The following is a 20,560-nucleotide window of genomic DNA, read 5'->3' on the forward strand; positions in this document are numbered from 1 at the left end:
TGGGCTGTGGAGGGTGAACGCCACGTCGTGTGTGCGAGACCGAGCCTTATCCAGTTAAAGGTGGTATTTTGAGCGTCACGAAGGCTAAGTAAGAGAGTCATTTTTTGAGGGGGCGTGGGACAGCTGCAAACACTGCCCGGGGGGTCCTGCACACCACACATACATGTTGTGGTCCTGTTCTACGTTGGGTGGATCTCTGGAGGTCACTTTACACCATGTCAACGATGCTAAATATTGAGCCCTGCCCCCGGTGTCTATTTTTTGGGATTCGGATGTGCCGGAGTTTCGAATGGGTGCGGTGGCGGGTGTCTTTACCTACGTCCTGTTGGTGGTACGGGGGCATACCCTGTTGGGGTTGACGACACTACAGAGAGCTTTGTCATGGAAAGGGGATTTGGTGGATTTTTTGCACATCAAGAAGGTCACAACGAGAATTGGTCACTGTTAGCTGTGTGGGGTGGAGGGGGTTGGGGAGGTAAGTAAATAGGGATTTCTATTCTTTCTTTTGTGTTTCACAGGTTGGAAGGTTGCGTCGGAGATTTGTTTGGGGTTTGTGTTTGGTGAAGGGTTTTTGTTTGTATGTTTTGTAATTTTGTATAAAATGCTAAAAATGTAATTAAAACATTTCCAAGGGAAAAAAACCCATTTGGTTCATTGATGCCCTTTATGGAAGAGAATCTCCCATTCTTACCTGGTCTGGCTGACTCCATATCAAATGGCCCAACAAGCCACTCAGTTAAGGACAGAGTCACATGGTTTTACAGCACAGAAAGAGGCCCTTCTGCCCATATTGTCCATGGCAGCCATCAAGCACCTATCTATTCTAATCCCAGTTCCCAGCACTTAGTCCGTAGCCTTGTGTGCCATGGGGCGGGATTCTCCCAGCCCGGGGCCGGGCCGGAGAATCCCCGCAACCGGGCCACGCCACCCCGTCATGGCGCGGCGCCGATCGCGGGCCGCTGGACGCGGCCGGGCTGCCGATTCTCCGGCCCGAATGGGCCAAGCGGCCGCTCTAAAAAGGCAGACTGCTGCCGGCGCCGTCCACACCTGGTCACAGCCGGTGGGAACTCTGGGCGCAGAGTCGGGGGGTGGCCTGTGGGAGGGGGGCTCCAACCCCGGGGGGGGGGGGGTCCTCCAATGGGGCCTGGCCCGCGATCGGGGCCCACCGATCGGCGGGCCGTCCTCTCGCTCCCCGGGCCTATTTTCTTCTGCGCCGGCCCCTGAACCCACGCGCCATGTTACGTCGGGGCCGGCGCATTGAGGGAGGTCACCGCGGGTTGGCGCCGGCGTCACTGCGCATGTGCGGATCCCACGGCGCACAGTTCACGCCGGGATGGAAGGCTGGAGCAGTGCGAACCGCTCCAGCGCCGTGCTAGCCCACTGTAGGGACCAGAATCGGTACTCCCAGCAGTCCATTCACGCCGTGTCCGACGGCGCAGACACTGTCGCCGAATGGGAGAATCCCACCCATGGTGTTTGAAGTGTTCATCTAAATATTCCTTCAATGTTGTGACAGTTCCTGCCCCTGCTCAGACAGCGAGTTCTTGTTTCTCAGCACCCTTTGGTGAAAATGGTTTTCCTCAAATCCCCTTCCCCTTACATTATATCAATGCCCCCTGGTTATTGACCCCTCTGCTAAGGACAGTCAATAAAAGTCAGCCTTGCTGACATATTGACCAGCAACGTACTGAGAATGAATCGTCACAGAACCAGTGTACAGCCCAGGTGAATGACAACAATAGTACAAAGGAAACACAGCATGGACTTGAAGGCAATTAGAGATGGACAACAAATGTAGCCTTGCCAGAGACCCCCTAATCCCATGAAAGAATAAAAAGGAGGGAAGATTTATTGACAAAGGGCTTGAATGTGCTCGCGGCATTCAACACTCAAACACTCCCTGGGTTCAGTCACCCAGAGAAATTTGGGCTACTACATGTTGAATTATAGTTGCATTTATCTTAGTTACAAGACTCTAAGCCTTTTCACATTCACATTCCGATACAGATCAGGAAACCCAGGCATCTTGCCTCGGTCAGGGCATACACAAATTAGTAACAGTAAAGAGAGTGGATTCGTGACTTTTAATTAGTTGCACAACTACTTTTCAGCTCCCATCAGAAGGTGGTAAGTGATTTGGGAAGTGGATTAATTACCATTCCAGCCGTGTGTATAAATTTAAATTCCACTGCAAACAGAATAATCCTGAAAATTGAATAATAATTGCACAGCTGTTCTGGAAACATTCAGATATTAATAACTACCTCCCTACTCCGTGCTAAAGTGTCAAGATAGTCTCAGAATTAACAAAGCCTGCATCCTTATATCACTTCACTCAATCTCAGGACTGTGCAGCCAATGAAGTACTGTTTGAGGTGTAGTCATTGTTGTAATGTGGGAAATGCAGCACCCAATTTCCACACAGCAAGCTTGCACAGACTGCAGCCCGATATGTAACCAGATAATCCACTGTTAGTGTTTCTTTGTGTTGGTGTTTTTAGTGATGTTAATTGAGCGCTAAACATTCTCCAGGATACTGGGAAGAATTAGCTTGCCTTGACACGGCAGATAGGCACCCTGTTTAACAACTCATTCAAAAGGCCATACTTGTGACAATACAACATTCTCTCAGTACTGCGCTGGCAGTGTCAGGTCTGATAGAAAAGCATAGACACGAAACATTTGGGCTGAATTCTCCGCACCCTCGCGCCAAAATGGCGGCCAGCGCGGGGGCGGAGAATTCATGTTACCGCAAGAAATCGGGACCGGCGCCGGTTCACCGATTCTGCGGGCCCTGAAAATCAGCGTACCCGGGGAGTACTCTGTGCTGCCTGGGATCATTGCCAGGGCCCACTCCGCCATCCTCCCCCCCCCCCCCCCCCCCCCAACCGGCCGAAGTCCTGACGACGTGGATCTAATGTGCTCCAGGCGGTCGGGACACTCGTGTGGCGGCTGCAGATTCAGTCCCTGGTCAGGGGCAGGCGGATCGGAGGCCGGGGGGGGGGGGGGGGGGGGGGGGCGGCGGCTTATAGGCGGCCGGGGAATGTTTGTGCGTGGGTTGAGGGGAGGGCGCACGACCGATCGGGGGGGTCTCTTTTGTGGGCCTAGGTCCGCGGTCCGAGTCGGACATAGAGCACGGCGCAGCCACTGGAGGGCGCCACCGTGTGCATATGTGACCTCTGACCTGGAATTACGGAGGCCCGTATCTGCAGCAAAAGCTGCGAGATTTACTCTGGGACCCTGCTACCCCCCCCCCCCCCCCCCCCCTCCCCCCGCAGGGCTGGGAATTCGTGTCCCTACGATCCAGGATTTTCAAACGTAAAACTCCACCGTTTGGACGCTGGCGTGGGGGACATAGTCCCAATAATGGAGAATCCAGGCGAAACTCTCCCTCACCACAGTTGCCACCTGACCTCTGGCATTTTTCCAATTTATATTTCAGATTTCCAGCATCTGCATTATTTTACATCTGTGTCTGATGTAGTAGCCAATAAGTTTGTGTGGCACGGTGGCGCACTGGTTAGCACTACTGCCTCACGGCACCGAGGTCCCAGGTTCGATCCCGGCTCTGGGTCACTGCCCGTGTGGAGTTTGCACCTTCTCCCCATGTCTGTGTGGGTCTCACCCCCACAACCCAAAGATGTGCTGGGTAGGTGGATTGGCCAAGCTAAATTGCCCATTGATTGGAAGAAAACAGAATTGGGTACTCTAAATTTTAAAAAAAAGTAGCCAATCAGTTGGAGGGGGCGGGATTAACAGAAAACACATTACCATACAGCAAACAAAGTTTGTTTACATATACTGTTTGAAAACTGACTAAAAACCCATCCAAATAGAACTCAGAGCCACAGCAACCTGTCCCGATGATGGCAGGATTATTTATCCTGCACAATACAGACAGTGGATGATAGTTACACAATAATCTGCCCGAAATCAATCCCAGTCACTCGGATGTGTTCATTCTCCAGGTGTGGTTGATGGAAGACATGAATCCCCCAGTTCTGGCCGTGACTCATGGCGTCACTCGTCACAGCCACTGAGATTATCAGTCCCGGCACTCCCAGAGGAGGCAAATTCCAAAAGAATTTCCCGGAATCTTCAGGTCCATACCCACTACCCCAGACTTATTACCCTTTCCTTTTTGTCCTCACTCACTTTATTTGGTCCTTGGAGGTTAGTTGTGCCTGTGTGGGGAGCAAGCACTCTTACGTCCGCAGGAGATGTTCATCGAGTCAGTTCCTGATTTAGCGTTTGGACCTATAATCTCGGTTAAGTTTAGGTCTTAGGGAGTGCTGCACTGTCAAAGGTTTCAGCAGGAACATTCAATCCTCTCGGATGCACACAGAAGATCTCACAGCACTACTTCGAAGAGCGAGGGAGTCAATCCTGATGGGCGGGGTCCAATATAAATCCCTCAATCAATTGGAGCGATCTACCCAAGAGGGGACAGAGCCCGTAGCGCAAAATTAGCCGGGTATTTCCTGGCACTCGAAGTGCCGAAAAACGCCCCGCTATCCAGGTAGATTGGGGACCTCAGCACGGAACTCCCCGACGAGCCGCACTTCGCCCCATTTTCCGAACTGAGGTGCTCTGCTCAATGGAACTCCTCACATCAGTGAGAGATTGGGACATCATTTTTAAATGGCATCTGAATCTATCGAGCCCCAACGTGACCTCAAACTCCCCCCCTCCCCCAATCCCTAAGGCACCTTGGCAGTGCCAGGCTGATACCCAGCTAGCACCAGCAGTGCCAGGGTACCACCCTGCCCAGGGACCATCCACCTGGGAGGCCTCCAATCCCCTGGGAGACCCCTTTGAGTGCCTTTCCTTCTGATCCCCGTTTGTGGAGACCAGCGCTGAACGGGGCTCCCCCCGAGGTCTCCTAGGTGACGGACTCAGATCCGGCACCTTGATTTGATCTCGGGAATGCACGTTAGGGGCAGCACGGCGGCGCAGTGGGTTAGCCCTGCTGCCTCATGGCGCTGAGGTCCCAGGTTCGATCCCGGCTCTGGGTCACTATCGGTGTGGAGTTTGCACATTCTCCCCGTGTTTGCGTGGGTTTTGCCCCCACAACCCAAAGATGTGCAGGGTAGGTGGATTGGCCACGCTAAATTGCCCCTTAATAGGAAAAAATTAATTGGGTACTCTAAATTTTTTTTAAAAAGGAATGCACGTTAGAGCGAAGCTAGCTGTCTCACTCTTATATACAGATTAGTCAGAAACTTATCCCTCCCACAATGGGTTGCTTTTCCGGCGCAACGTGACAGGTAGATTCAAAGAATAAAGAACAAAGAAAGTTACAGCACAGGAACAGGCCCTTCGGCCCTCCCAGCCTGCGCCGATCCAGATCCTTTATCTAAACCTGTCGCCTATTTTCCAAGGTCTACTTCCCTCTGTTCCCCGCCCAATATCTCAAAAAGAAAATCTGGCAAATTCTCTTATTGTTTGCCGGAGCTGGGGCACAAATTGACTGTCATGTTTCTGATGCTAAATCTGTGATTATGTATCAAAATTACTTCACTGTCAGTAAGGTTGACAAAGGCCCTGTAAATGAAAGTTCCTTCTTTCCTGTAAATGAAAGTTCCTTCTTTTTCCTCAGTTGTTCCTGAAGCTGAGCTCCTCACTGTCACACACTCTGCTCGCTCTCTCTCCACAGGGAAGCAGGTGTTGTGACTGGGTGGGGCATTGGGAGTGGGTGGGGCATTGGGAGTGGGTGGGGCATTGGGAGTGGGTGAGGCATTGGGAGTGGGTGGGGCATTGAGAGTGGGTGGGGCATTGGGAGTGGGTGGGGCATTGGGAGTGGGTGTGAGTCGAATTCAGAGTGGGACCATGTGGAATGTTGGGTTGGGGGTGGGAGTGAGGGAGGGGCGGGGGGGGCGGGGTGAGAGGAGGAGTATGTTGTTGGGGGCTCGGTTTTGGGGGGGGGAGAACAGGAGCTTTGCCTGGGTGGGGTTATTTAAAACGTTCATAACAAGAGAAAGTTGCAGGTTGCACTCCTCGCATTAGTCAGAAGGGTCGGTGTCAGATGTTAGCTTCAGCTCCCAAGGGAAAGACAATGTGTTGACAACCTTTTTCAGAGGAGTACTTCACCCTGAATACAGCAAGAATATTTCACGCTCCGTTGACTAGCGCACTAAGTTTCCAATGAAAACACATCAACAATAACCCAGATATCACTTTCCCCCTCAATGTGGGCAATTCACTGCACACAACATGGGCTGGATTCTCCGCTGCCTCTCACCGACATCACGCTTGGCGTGGGGGCGGAGAATCGACATTTACGCGAGAATCGGGCCCGGCGCCGCTCCCCTGTGATTTACGCGGCCCGGCGGGAATGCCATTGCCAGAGGCCCACCCAGCGATACGCCGGTCCCGACCGGCCGAATTCCCGATGGCGCGGTTCTAACCACGTCGTGCCAGTCGGGGCTCACGCACAGCGGCTGCGGATTTAGTCTGCGGCCTCCCTGCTGAGGGGAGGGGGGGGAAATCACGCACCGGGGGGGGGCCATATGGGCGGCCGGGGTAGCGATCGGGCCGGACATATGGAGCAGCGCTTGGCAGATCGGTGGAACCTTGTTTGTTGGTCCAGGTCCGCCGGCTGAATCCGCCATCGCGTTCGGCGTGGCCACTGTGTCCATGCGCGGACTTGGAACCGGATGTGTGGGGGCCCGTATCCGCAGTCAAAGCTGTGTGAAGCTCCCCCGGGTCCCTGCCAGACCCCTGCAGGTAGGTGAATTGGTCTTTATTTTTGTTGTGAAACGCCAGCGTTTTTGCGCCGGTGTGGGGACAGTGCAGCAGTTTTTGGAGAATCCAGACCCATATCTCCACAAACACCGCCTCCTGCAACAACAACAACTTACACTGAAATAGCACTTTTAACTGGGGTGAAACCGGAGGTGCTTCACAGGAGAGTCATGCTGTGTTTCACACCATGTTGCACAAGATATTAGGATCGATGATCAAGAAAGTCAAACAGGCCCGTTCAAGAAATGTCTGAGAAGGCATTATGGGAGGGAGAGGGGAGTGGGAAGGGTATTGTGGGAGGGAGAGGGGAGTGGGAAGGGGATTGTGGGAGGTAGAGGGGAGTGGGAAGGGGATTGTGGGAGGTAGAGGGGTGTGAGAAGGAGATTGTGGGAGGTAGAGGGGAGTGGGAAGGGGATTATGGGAGGTAGAGGGGAGTGGGAAGGGGATTATGGGAGGTAGAGGGGAGTGGGAAGGGGATTATGGGAGGGAGAGGGGAGTGGGAAGGGGATTATGGGAGGGAGAGGGGAGTGGGAAGGGGATTATGGGAGGTAGCGGGGAGTGGGAACGGCATTATGGAGGTAGAGGGGAGTGGGAAGAGGGTTATGGGAGGAAGCGGGGAGTGGGAACGGGAGGTAGAGGGGAGTGGGAAGAGGATTATGGGAAGTGAAAAATGAAATGAAATGAAAATCGCTTATTGTCACGAGTAGGCTTCAATGAAGTTACTGTGAAAAGCCCCTAGTCGCCACATTCCAGTGCCTGTCCGGGGAGGCTGGTACGGGAATCGAACCGTGCTGCTAGCTTGCCTTAGTATGCTTTAAAAGCCAGCGATTTAGCCCAGTGAGCTAAACCAGCCCCTGGAGTAGAAGGGAGTGGGAAGGGGATTATGGGAGGTAGAGGGGAGTGGGAAGGGGATTATGGGAGGTAGAGGGGGGTGGGAAGAGGATTATGGGTGGTAGAGGGGAGTGGGAAGGGCATTATGGGAGGTAGAGGGGCGTGGGAAGGGGATTATGGGAGGTAGAGGGGAATGGGGTGGGGATTATGGGAGGTAGAGGGGCGTGGGAAGGGGATTATGGGAGGTAGAGGGGAGTGGGAAGGGCATTATGGGAAGTAGAGGGGAGTGGGAAGAGGATTGTGGGAGGTAGAGGGGGTGGGGATTATGGGAGGTAGAGGGGAGTGGGAAGGGGATTGTGGGAGGTAGAAGGGAGTGGGGAGGGGATTTCAGAGCTCAGGGCTTGGCTGGTGAAAGCATAGCTGCCAATGGTGGAGCAAACAGACTCGAGGATGGGCAGTAGGCCAGGACTGGAGAGAGGCAGAGATCTGGGAGGATGGTAGTGCTGTGGCCATCACATCGGCCTGGTAGGAATAGTTGGCCCTTAGCCAACCTGATCCCCATTTGTCTCACCAATTCCCTGTTTTCATTTCCTATTGAGACCCCATCACAGGTGCCCCATCCCTTCGGAGTTTCTTCAACACAAACCGGCTTCCACTTGTACTGAACCGTTGCAACTGGCTGACACAATGCGCTTATTTCGGGCAGTGTCAAAGTTGTTCAGAAGGTGTTTGGACCCAGTTTCACTCTCGGAGGGCAAATACACTGTCAGCATTCATGTCGAGAGGGCTAGAAAATATCAGTCATGATTGATTGGCGGAGCAGACTCGATGGGCCGAGTGGCTTATGTCTTATGGTCTTACAACAAAAACTTGCGTTTATACATTGCCTTTAACACATTGAATATCCCAAGCGATATTTATATATTCACACCAGCAAACTAGCGATGTCCAACAAATGTTGGCACCAAATCACATGAAGAGAAATTGGGACTAGTGACCAAAAGCTTGGACCAAGAGCCTGACCCAGGTTGTGAGAGTGACCACGGGTAGGATAGAATCAGGGTGCGATTGGGGGACTGGGGGGGGGGGGGGGGGGGGGAGGGGGGCGTGAGGTGCAGCATTGGACAGAAAAAGTGTGAGATTCTCCATTTGGGAGACGAAGAGAGGGATTTACTGACCACCCCACCGCGTGTTTTGCGGCAGGGGAGATAGCCTGCCGGCAGGATCTACCAGTCCCGCTGTAGGCAGCATCCCTCGTCACCGGGAAACCCGTGCACCAGCGTAGGACCAGAATATCCCGCCGGCTTGACCAGCCGGTAAGTCCCTCGCTCAGTGTTGACGTGGGCACAGAATTGCTGGCAGTTCGCATTCCTGTAGGGGGCGCTATTTGTGCAGCAATTCAGGACAGGCCAATGGACCAGCGGGCGTTCCAAACTCTGGGGCCGGAGTTCGCGTCCAAGAGCCTGACACTGGAGCTCCACTTACCACACACTCACTGCAGCCACCAAGGTGGCTCAGAGAAGACCCGCCCTCCCCGAGGTCAGAGGTCCGAGGCAAACCCACAGCTCCGTGCCAGTGAGGAGAGGAGGGCCGCAGAGTCAGGCCTGCCCTCCTGAACAGGCCTAGGAGGTAGTGGCAGAGGCAGTCGGCACTGCCAGTCTCAGCACGAGGAGACAGTTGGTGATCAGAGGGGTGGGGGCCTCCGAGAGGGGCAGAGACCCAGGGAGGGTTCCATAGGCTGCGGTGATCCTCTGCTTCCTCTGCAAAGGGGGGCAGCGCTTCTGAAGAGTGCCAACACCTGGTGGGCCACTGATTGAGTTTGGCCCTTGCTGATACAGCTGGGGTACTAGGGTGTCCTGAGGGGCGGCCTGGGTGGGCTCCAGATGACCAGAGGCCGTCTGAGCACTCACAGGACACAGGCAGCACTCAGCAGCGTGAGCAGCCAGGCGCCTGTAAGGGGAACCAAAGGGGGTGGGTTTAAAAACAGACTGGAGCAATGTGGGTCTGAGCCAGGGTACCCTGATCCCAAGGGGAACAACAGGTCACTACCCACTACTGCCCCGGCCCGGACAGCCATCCCCCAGCAAGCCCGACAGTTTTCAACGGGTTTTCAGAGTTGTTTTAGCCTCCTGCTCCCCCTCCCCAGCCATGGCGCCCAGTCCACATTTGTAAATACTTGGAGTAATTCACTCTGACAAGATGTCTGCCTGGGGGAGGGGGGGGCATCGTGGAAGGGCAGAGCTTACTGTGTCGAACCCGCTAATCACATTTAAACTCACGTAAATGTTGCTTTTGCGTGCCTGCGCCGGGCGCAAACCTTGTTATCGCCACCAGGGGGGCAGTTGAGCACGGCGCCCAAAGCTGTGCCTGGCACTGATCTCCATTTCGGACGGACATTCGATTCTCCGCCCAGTCGTGGTTCACATTTGTGGCGTCACGGCGCGGAGAATCGCGGCCAATTTCTTTGGTCTTCCCGATGTTAGACTGGAGGAAATTCCCATTTATCTAAGACCACAATCGGGTTGCTTGTCCGGTATCCAGGTGTGTGTGTGTGTGTGTGTGTGTGCATGCGTGTGTGCGTGTGTGTGTGTGTGCGCGTGTGTGTGAGGGGGGCCTTCACCATGCCTCCCCTATCAATACCCTTCACGATTTTGAACACAACGCTTCCACCTCCCCTAACTCTCCCAACTCGAAGGGGACAGACTAAGTATCTCCAGCTATTCCAGGCAATGGAAATGTTGGGTGAAATGTGCTGAGGTAGCGCAGGGTGTTGTCAGCGAGCTGCAAATAAAAAGTCATACATTTCTGCAGCACCTTTCAAAATGCAAGGGTGGCCCCAAAGCCCCAAGTCCAGTCATTGCCGCACGAGAAAAAACACAGCCAAGTGCCGCACAGCAAGATTCCACACAAAGAGCAATGTGATGATCACCAGGTCAAATTGTAATCTTTATTCTTTCCCAGGATGGGTGCCCTCACTGTCAAGCACATCATTTTCTGCCCATCCGTGACTGCCCCTGAGCCAAGTGGCTTCCTTACTGCACCATTTCAGAGGCGAGTTAGAGTTAACCACATTGCTGTGTGTCTGGAGTCACTCGTAGGCCAGGCAGGGTAAGGCTGGCAGATTTCCCTAACATTAGTGAACCCGATGGGATTTAACAACAGTCAATTGTTTAACGGTCAACATTACTTTCAATTCCAGATTGTTAATCGAATTTAGATCCCACCAGCTGCTGTGGTGGGATGTGAACCGCTGTCCCCTGTACAGGACCTCTGGACTACGAGTCCAACAACCTGACCACAACACCACTATGTGGGCTGTGAATTGGGATTGTTAATGCACATTTCGGTGTGTACATTTTCTGCACAGCAAGTTGCTATATGTGCGAATTAATAATGGCTCAGTGCGACGTCTCATTTCAAAGACAGCACCTCCAACAATGCAGCACTCCTGCGGTCCTGCTGAGATTAGCTGCTCACGTCGCTCGAGTGGAAACAACCTTCTGACTCTGACATGAGTGCATTCCCTCTGAATCATCGCTGACACTGAGGAAGAGGTCTGGGCCAGGGCGATCACTGGCTGCTCAAGGAATCCCAGAGGTACGGTACAGCACAGTGGTTAGCACAGGTGCATCACAGTGCCAAGGTCCCAGGTTCGATTCCCGCCTTGGGTCACTGTCTGTGCGGAGTCTGCATGTTCTCCCTGTGTCTGCGTGGGTTTCCTCCGGGTGCTCCGGTTTCCTCCCACAAGTCCCGAAAGACGTGGTGTTAGGAAAATTGGGCATTCTGAATTCTCCCTCAGTGTATCTGAATCAGGCGCCAGAATGTGGCGACTCGGGGCTTTTCACAGGAGCTTTATGTGACGATAAAGATTATTATTATCAGGTAGCATTTACCAATCTCTCCCTTTCAGATGACTATTTTCTATATATCTGCAATGAGGACAAATTGTTCCATCGATTGCAACAGGTCTAAATATAAAAAAGGAGATAATTAATTGTCCCAAAAAATGACAAACACACACAAGTTGTCTGCATCATTTAGGAGTGTGAAATTTCCCAACTATGTTCACTCTGTCAGTGAGCATCGCTCAGCTTTACTGTTACACTGTTTCAAAGTCAAGCCTTTTCTTTGACTTGTTGATGGGATGTGAGCGCCACTGGCAAGGCCCAGCCCAGAGTGCCCTCGAGCAGGTGGTAGTGGGCTGACTTCTTCAATCGCCACTGTCCACATGGTGCATGGTCCACATGTCCACCCAGCATGCTGTTGGTGGAGGCGCATCCGATATATTTCCAAGTCAGGACGGTGTGTGGCATTCACATGCATCTGCTGCATCTGTCACTGTACAACATTGGGGTACAGCGCTGGTGGGGATAGGTCTGTCACTGTACAACATTAGGGTACAGCACTGGTGGGGATAGGTCTGTCACTGTACAACATTGGGGTACAGCGCTGGTGGGGACGGGTCTGTCACTATAACATTGGGGTACAGCACTGGTGGGGATAGGTCTGTCACTGTATAACACTGGGGTACAGTACTGGTGGGGATGGGTCTGTCACTGTATAACACTGGGGTACAGCACTGGTGGGGACGGGTCTGTCACTGTATAACATTGGGGTACAGCACTGGTGGGGATGGGTCTGTCACTATAACATTGGGGTACAGCACTGGTGGGGATGGGTCTGTCACTATAACATTGGGGTACAGCACTGGTGGGGATAGGTCTGTCACTGTATAACACTGGGGTACAGTACTGTTGGGGATAGGTCTGTCACTGTACAACATTAGGGTACAGCACTGGTGGGGATAGGTCTGTCACTGTACAACATTAGGGTACAGCACTGGTGGGGATAGGTCTGTCACTGTACAACATTGGGGTACAGCACTGGTGGGGATAGGTCTGTCACTGTACAACATTAGGGTACAGCACTGGTGGGGATGGGTCTGTCACTATAACATTGGGGTACAGTACTGGTGGGGATGGGTCTGTCACTATAACATTGGGGTACAGCACTGGTGGGGATAGGTCTGTCACTGTATAACACTGGGGTACAGCACTGGTGGGGATGGGTCTGTCACTGTACAACATTGGGATACAGCACTGGTGGGGATAGGTCTGTCACTGTACAACATTGGGGTACAGCGCTGATGGGGATAGGTCTGTCACTGTACAACATTGGGGTACAGCACTGGTGGGGATAGGTCTGTCACTATACAACATTGGGGTACAGCGCTGATGGGGATAGGTCTGTCACTGTACAACATTGGGGTACAGCACTGGTGGGGATAGGTCTGTCACTATACAACATTGGGGTACAGCGCTGATGGGGATAGGTCTGTCACTGTACAACATTGGGGTACAGCACTGGTGGGGATAGGTCTGTCACTATACAACATTGGGGTACAGCGCTGATGGGGATAGGTCTGTCAATGTACAACATTGGGGTACAGCGCTGGTGGGGATAGGTCTGTCACTGTATAACATTGGGGTACAGCACTGGTGGGGATAGGTCTGTCACTGTATAACATTGGGGTACAGCGCTGGTGGGATACCGGTCTGCCACTGTATAGCACTGTGGTATACAGACCTCGGCACACAGTAATTAACACTACTGCTTCACAGAGCCACGGTTCGGTTGCCGGCTTGAGCCACTGTGTGTGGAGTCTGCACTTTCTCCCCGTGTCCACGTGGGGTTCCTCCGGGTGCTCCGGTTCTCTCCCACAGGTCCCAAAAGTCGTGCTAATCAGGTGAATTGGACATTCTGAATTCTCCCTCAGTGCACCCGAACAGGCGCTGGAATGTGGCAACTAGCGGATTTTCACAGTGATTTCATTGCAGTGTCAATGTAACCCTACTTGTGGCACATATAAAGATTATTATAATTCAGCATTGATAGGAACAGGTCTGTCAATGTACAACACTGGGATATAGTACTGGCGGGGACGAGACTATCACTGTATAACACTGGGGTACAGTACTGGAGAGGAGAGCTCTGTCACTGTATAACACTGGGGTACAGTACTGGTGGGGAAGGGTCTTTCACTGTATAACACTGGGGTACAGTACTGGTGGGGATGGGTCTGTCACTGTATAACACTGGGGTACAGTACTGGTGGGGAAGGGTCTGTCACTGTATAACACTGGGGTACAGTACTGGTGGGGACGGGTCTGTCACTGTATAACACTGGGTTACAGTACTGGTGGGGATGGGTCTGTCACTGTATAACACTGGGGTACAGTACTGGTGGGGACGGGTCTGTCACTGTATAACACTGGGGTACAGTACTGGTGGGGACGGGTCTGTCACTGTATAACACTGGGGTACCGTACTGGTGGGGGCGGGTCTGTCACTGTATAACACTGGGGATACAGTACTGGTGGGGATGGGTCTGTCACTGTATAACACTGGGGTACAGTACTGGTGGGGCCGGGTCTGTCACTGTATAACACTGGGGTGCAGTACTGGTGTGCGGGTCTGTCACTGTATAACACTGGGGTACCGTACTGGTGGGGGCGGGTCTGTCACTGTATAACACTGGGGTGCAGTACTGGTGGGGACGGGTCTGTCACTGTATAACACTGGGGTAGAGTACTGGTGGGGACGGTCTGTCACTGTATAACACTGGGGTACAGTACTGGTGAGGAATGATCTGTCATTGTGCAGCACTAGGATACAGTACTGTTGGGGACAGGTCTGTCACTGTATAACATAACACTGGGGTACAGTACTGGTGGTGACGGGCCTGTCACTGTATAACACTGGGGTACAGTACTGGTGGGTATGGGTCTGTCACTGTATAACACTGGGGTACAGTACTGTTGCGGACGGGTCTGTCACTGTATAACACTGGCGTACAGTACTGGTGGGGACGGGTCTGTCACTGTATAACACTGGGGTACAGTACTGGTGGGGATGGGTCTGTCACTGTATAACACTGGGGTACAGTACTGGTGGGGATGGGTCTGTCACTGTATAACACTGGGGTGAAGTACTGGTGGGGACGGGTCTGTCACTGTATAACACTGGGGTACAGTACTGGTGAGGAATGATCTGTCATTGTACAGCACTAGGATACAGTACTGTTGGGGACAGGTCTGTCACTGTATAACACTGGGGTACAGTACTGGTGGGGACGGGTCTGACACTGTATTTGAGGCTTTGTAATTATAGGTACAACCACTAGCAATTGGACAATAAATACTTTGGTAACACCTGTTCCCCTGATGGAAATTCAAATCCTGGAACGATAGTAGATTTTCCCAGCAACTCTTCAATCATTGAGCATTAAATCACTGATGTGTAATGTTCTTTGGGCAAAAGCACAAAGGAAGCAGAGCCACAACATTGTACACAGAGGGACCCTTCTTTCTATAAATGTGATTTTTACAAGTTTATGCTTAACTTAATCCAGTATCAGATCCTGCTCACTGCTTCTGGTGCATCCGACACCCAATAATCTCCTAGCAACAACACGACAGCCAAAGACTAAGACCCAGGAGAAGTGCACTGACTGCTGACAAGTACTTTGTTGTCTGTAAATCACTTTGAGATGCACAGCAAGATCCCACAATGTGATAGAGAACCGAGTGGAGTGGTGTAGCGACAACAATCTCTCCTCAATGCCAGCAAAACTAAAGAGTTGGTCATTGACTTCAGGAAGCAAAGTACTGTACACACCCCTGTCAGCATCAACGGGGACGAGGTGGAGATGGTTAACAGTTTCAAATTCCTAGGGGTGCACATCTCCAAAAATCTGTCCTGGTCCACCCGCATCGACGCTACCACCAAGAAAGCACAACAGCGCCTATACTTCCTCAGGAAACTAAGAAAATTCGGCATGTCCACATTAACCCTTACCAACTTTTACAGATGCACCATAGAAAGCATCCTATCGGGCTGCATCACAGCCTGGGTATGGCAACTGCTCGGCCCAGGACCGCAAGAAACTTCAGAGAGTCGTGAATACCGCCCAGTCCATCACACAAACCTGCCTCACATCCATTGACTCCATCTACACCTCCCGCTGCCTGGGGAAAGTGGGCAGTACAATCAAAGACCCCTCCCACCCGGCTTACTCACTCTTCCAACTTCTTCCATCGGGCAGGAGATACAGAAGTCTGAGAACACGCATGAACTGACTCAAAAAACAGCTTCTTCCCCCACTGTCAGCAGACTCCTAAATGACCCTCTTATGGACTGACCTCATTAACACTACATCCTGTATGCTTCGCCCAATGCCAGTGTTTATGTAGTTACATTGTATATGTTGTGTTGCCCGATTATGTATTTTCTTTCATTCCCTTTTCTTCCCATGTACTTAATGATCTGTTGAGCTGCTCACAGAAAAATACTTTTCACTGTCCCTCGGTACACGTGACAAGAAACAAATCCAATCCAATCCAATCCATCTGGTTTTCTCCCAATATTTTCATATCGACACAAAAGGGGCAGATAGAGCAGAGCGGCCTCAGAACATTGCTTCAGATGCACAAGTGGCCAGAATGAAGCTGGAGCCGGCAACCTTCCAAGTCAGTGGTCTACAGCAGACTCTGACAGGTAGCCTCATGGCGCACTCACGTCATGACTCTCCAGTTTGGTTGCCCAGTTAACCCGGATAAGATTCTTGAGGTCAGAGGAGCAGCCAAGCTAAAAGACTCCAGTGTTATATTAAAACTCAGCTAACAGTCAGTATTAGTATTAAAGCCCTTTGGATTTACTCATGTTCCCAGCTGTACTCTGTCCCGAAATCCACCTGTCGGATTCTTCATAAAATCACCAAAAACGTATCCATCACCAAAGTGAGACAAAGTGAGGGGTTTGCTTAGGGCAGACTGAAGACAAAAGTTGACACCGAGATACAAAAGTTGACGTCAGGCCAGATGACCAGAAACCTTTTTAAAATGTAGGTTCTGTGAAGCGTCTGGAAAGGAGGTAAGCGAGTTGGAGAGGTGCAGAGAGAATATTCCACAGCTTGGGGCTTGGGTTAGCTGAAGGTATATCTGCCAATGGTGAAGCGATGGAAGTCGGGGTTGTGCGAGACATCAGAATTGAAAGAGCGCAGTTCCTGAAGTAAGGAGAGGAAAACTGCACATGATGTTCGAGATGTGGTCTCACTAATGCCCCGTATAGCTGAACCATAACATTCTTACTTTTATGTTTGATTCCTCTTGTAATAAAATATATTATTCCATTAACCTTTACTTTACCAATTACTTGCTGTACATGGACACTAACTTTGTGACTCCAGCACAGCGAGACCCAGATCCTCCGCACCTCAGAATTCTGCAGCTAAGGAATACTCTGCTTTTTTATTCTTCCTGCCAATGTGAACAACTTCACATTTTCCCACATTATACCCCACGTGCCAGATCTTTGCCATCATCACAGCGCTGTTCTGGGATCTTGCTATGCGCAAATTGGCTGCAGCATTTCAACAGTGACTACACTTCAAAAATACCTCAGTGGCTGTTGAAATGAAAAATGAAATGAAAATCGCTTATTGTCACGGGTAGGCTTCAATTAAGTCACTGTGAAAAGCCCCTAGTCGCCACATTCCGGCGCCTGTTCGGGGAGGCTGGTAGGGGAATTGAACCGTGCTGCTGGCCTGCCTTGGTCTGCTTTAAAAGCCAGCGTTTTAGCCCAGTGTGCTAAACTTAACACGTTTGGAAACATCCTGGTGGTTGTGACAGGCACCATATCAATGCAAGCCTTTTTTTCTTCCTCCTTCGCCGCCTCAATCTTTTAACACCAGGTTAAAGTCCAACATGTTTGTTTCAAACACTAGCTTTCGGAGCACTGCTCCTTCCTCAGGTGAATGAGGGAGGAGCAGTGCTCCGAAAGCTAGTGTTTGAAACAAACCTGTTGGAGTTTAACCTGGTGTTGTAAGACTTCTTACTGTGCTCACCCCAGCCCAACGCCGGCATCTCCACATCAATCTTTTAAAGCTCTTTTCCACCAATGAAATACCTTAACTGTTGTCACTGTCGCAGTGTCGGAAACACAGTAGCGTTAAGGGAGGGATGTTACCACGTCTGTGGATATTTACATGTTTGTTAGGGAGAGAGTTTCACAGACAGAAGTTATTTTTAAAGGCATTAAAATGTTCTTTTGATAACATCTGTATTGCAGGAAATTGGAAGAGTGGGACCATACAGCCATTCCAGACAGCTCCTCCTGCATTCTGTAAAATCAAGAGCTAATTTTCTAATTCCATCAAGCCGCGTTCCTGCCCAATCCCCACATCCCTGGATTCAGCCCTGAATATTCTCTGGATGAGAATCCATGGACCAGGTGTGAAGAATTCCAAAGATCCACAACCCTCTGAGTATAGGATGAAAAGTATAAACACACAGGCACAGGTGTTAGAAGATACCACGTGGCCAGCGCTCAAAATAGGTCCCGAAGGATCACAGGCAGCAAATATTCACCAACTCGGTACAAGGTTTTATTGAAATCTATGTGGATGTGTAAGGATGACCGGTATCGATCCATGAACAATGGTATTTAAATTCTCACAAACATCCAAGCATAAACAACGGAAACTTTTATGATACTTTCTTTGGAGAATCAATTCCCAAAGTTTTATGTGTTAGATTTCCACACAATGTCACAGGCTGCTGGGAAATCCAGCAATGCAGATCCATTCCCAGCTTTCCTCCTGTACATGCTGATCTAATCTCAGGATGTTTCTGCTCCAAGGACTGACACATTCCCAAGGAGCCTGACACACACTCAAGTGGAAGGGCATTCCCCTGGGTACACCCTCAAATACCGAGGTCCTCCTGGGGAGCAATTCCCCACCAGCCACCCCCCACCGCACGCAAACCCTCCCCCCAATCCCCACCCTGCACCCATCCCCCCACATCACACCCCACCCCCGCGCACACTCTCCCACCCTCCCCGCCCCCGCACACACAGCCCCCCTCCCCACCCCGCACCCATCCCCCCACATCACACCCCAACCCCGCGCACACTCTCCCACCCTCCCCACCCCCGCACCCCCCCCCTCCCCACCCCCCCCACCCCCGCACCCCCCCCCCCTCCCCACCCCCCCCCCCTCCCCACCCCCACACCCGCCAGTTTAGCTTCTAAAACACATTCGGTCCCGTCACTGCGGATAACTTGGTTGAAGAGTGGAAGCAGGACGGGAATACGGAGCGGAGTTGGCAGGGACCATGGAGCAGTGCTGGGTAACTCTGGATACCAGGATGGATTGTGAAAGTGGGGTTGAAGACTGGGAATGCGAGTTAGGACGCAACAGGTATGGAGAGTGGGAATGATGAATGGTAAGGGGATACACTCTAACAGTGGAGTGGTGGACGTGGATGAAGAACTGCCATGCTGGCCTCATCTTCGTTGTAGTGCACACGGATGGGGGATAGGAATGGGATTGGGATACACTGCCACAACTGCCTGGTAACTCTGTTTGGGCTAGAAGGGATCGGGATAAGGACCGATGGTGACCCTCCTGCTGTTAGCTCTGTTAGTTGGATGCAGAGTTGGGAATAGGATAAGGATATGCTGACACCTCCTGCTGTAAACTCTGCAGTGGGATTGGGAATGGGATGGGGCTGGGAATGGGATGGGGACACACTGACACTCTCCCGCTGTGAACTCTGCAATGGGATGCAGGGATTGGGAATGGGATGGGGCTGGGAATGGGATGGGGACACACTGCCACCTCCTGCTGTGAACTCTGCAGTGGGATACAGGGATTGGGAATGGGATGGGGCTGGGAATGGGATGGGGACACACTGACACTCTCCCGCTGTGAACTCTGCAATGGGATGCAGGGATTGGGAATGGGATGGGGCTGGGAATGGGATGGGGACACACTGACACTCTCCTGCTGTGGACTCTGCAGTGGGATGCAGGGATTGGGAATGGGATGGGGCTGGGAATGGGATGGGGACACACTGACACTCTCCCGCTGTGAACTCTGCAGTGGGATACAGGGATTGGGAATGGGATGGGGCTGGGAATGGGATGGGGACACACTGACACTCTCCTGCTGTGGACTCTGCAGTGGGATGCAGGGATTGGGAATGGGATGGGGCTGGGAATGGGATGGGGACACACTGACACTCTCCCGCTGTGAACTCTGCAGTGGGATGCAGGGATTGGGAATGGGATGGGGCTGGGAATGGGATGGGGACACACTGCCACCTCCTGCTGTGAACTCTGCAGTGGGATGCAGGGATTGGGAATGGGATGGGGCTGGGAATGGGATGGGGACACACTGACACTCTCCCGCTGTGAACTCTGCAGTGGGATGCAGGGATTGGGAATGGGATGGGGCTGGGAATGGGGACACACTGCCACCTCCTGCTGTGAACTCTGCAGTGGGATGCAGGGATTGGGAATGGGATGGGGCTGGGAATGGGATGGGGACACACTGCCACCTCCTGCTGTGAACTCTGCAGTGGGATGCAGGGATTGGGAATGGGATGGGGCTGGGAATGGGATGGGGACACACTGACACTCTCCTGCTGTGAACTCTGCAGTGGGATGCAGGGATTGGGAATGGGATGGGGACACACTGACACTCTCCCGCTGTGAACTGTAAGGGGTGGGGGAAGTCAGACTTACCGCTGGATTCCGAGCTCTGTTTCCTGGTGCCGCCACAAAGACACTGCAGCATATGCACTCCCTTCCTCCGGATTAAACTGCTCACAATCCTCATTTGATGCGGGTTGGGGGGGGGGGGGGGGGGGGGTTATTTTCCAAAGGTGATGGAGAGAGAGAAGAAATTTAAAATAAAACGGAAGAGGGGGTGACTTTGAAAGAAGAGCGAGGGTGGAGGCGGCGAGGAGTTGGGTAGCAGAGCCCTGGGCAGCAGCTGCCTGCCCACAGCGGGCACTCTCACTGCCAGTGTCTGCTGAACCCGGCACCACTCGGCTCCGCACTCGGCTCCTTAAAAGGGAAAGGACATCCCATTAATAAGGAGGTGACTGGAGCTTAAATGCAAAGTCTCTCTCCATCCCTG

The 20,560-nt window shown here is 52.2% G+C and overlaps 1 protein-coding gene across 3 annotated transcripts in view; it reads right to left on the reverse strand.

Moving 5' to 3' along the window:
- The window catches only part of fgf12a (fibroblast growth factor 12a), a 341,312-nt gene that overhangs the window by 237,289 nt on the left and 83,463 nt on the right, over positions 1–20,560 (reverse strand). The window contains exon 1 of one of the 3 annotated variants that reach the window (XM_038817139.1): positions 20,164–20,240. The exons of the other annotated variants lie outside the window; for them this stretch is intronic. Coding sequence (XP_038673067.1) covers positions 20,164–20,215 — 52 coding nt within the window. The 5' untranslated portion in view covers positions 20,216–20,240. Of the gene's footprint in view, positions 1–20,163; positions 20,241–20,560 lie in introns of those variants that run through there. 3 annotated transcript variants of the gene reach the window in all.

This window comes from Scyliorhinus canicula, chromosome 13, assembly GCF_902713615.1.
Source record: "Scyliorhinus canicula chromosome 13, sScyCan1.1, whole genome shotgun sequence".
Taxonomy (NCBI): domain Eukaryota; kingdom Metazoa; phylum Chordata; class Chondrichthyes; order Carcharhiniformes; family Scyliorhinidae; genus Scyliorhinus; species Scyliorhinus canicula.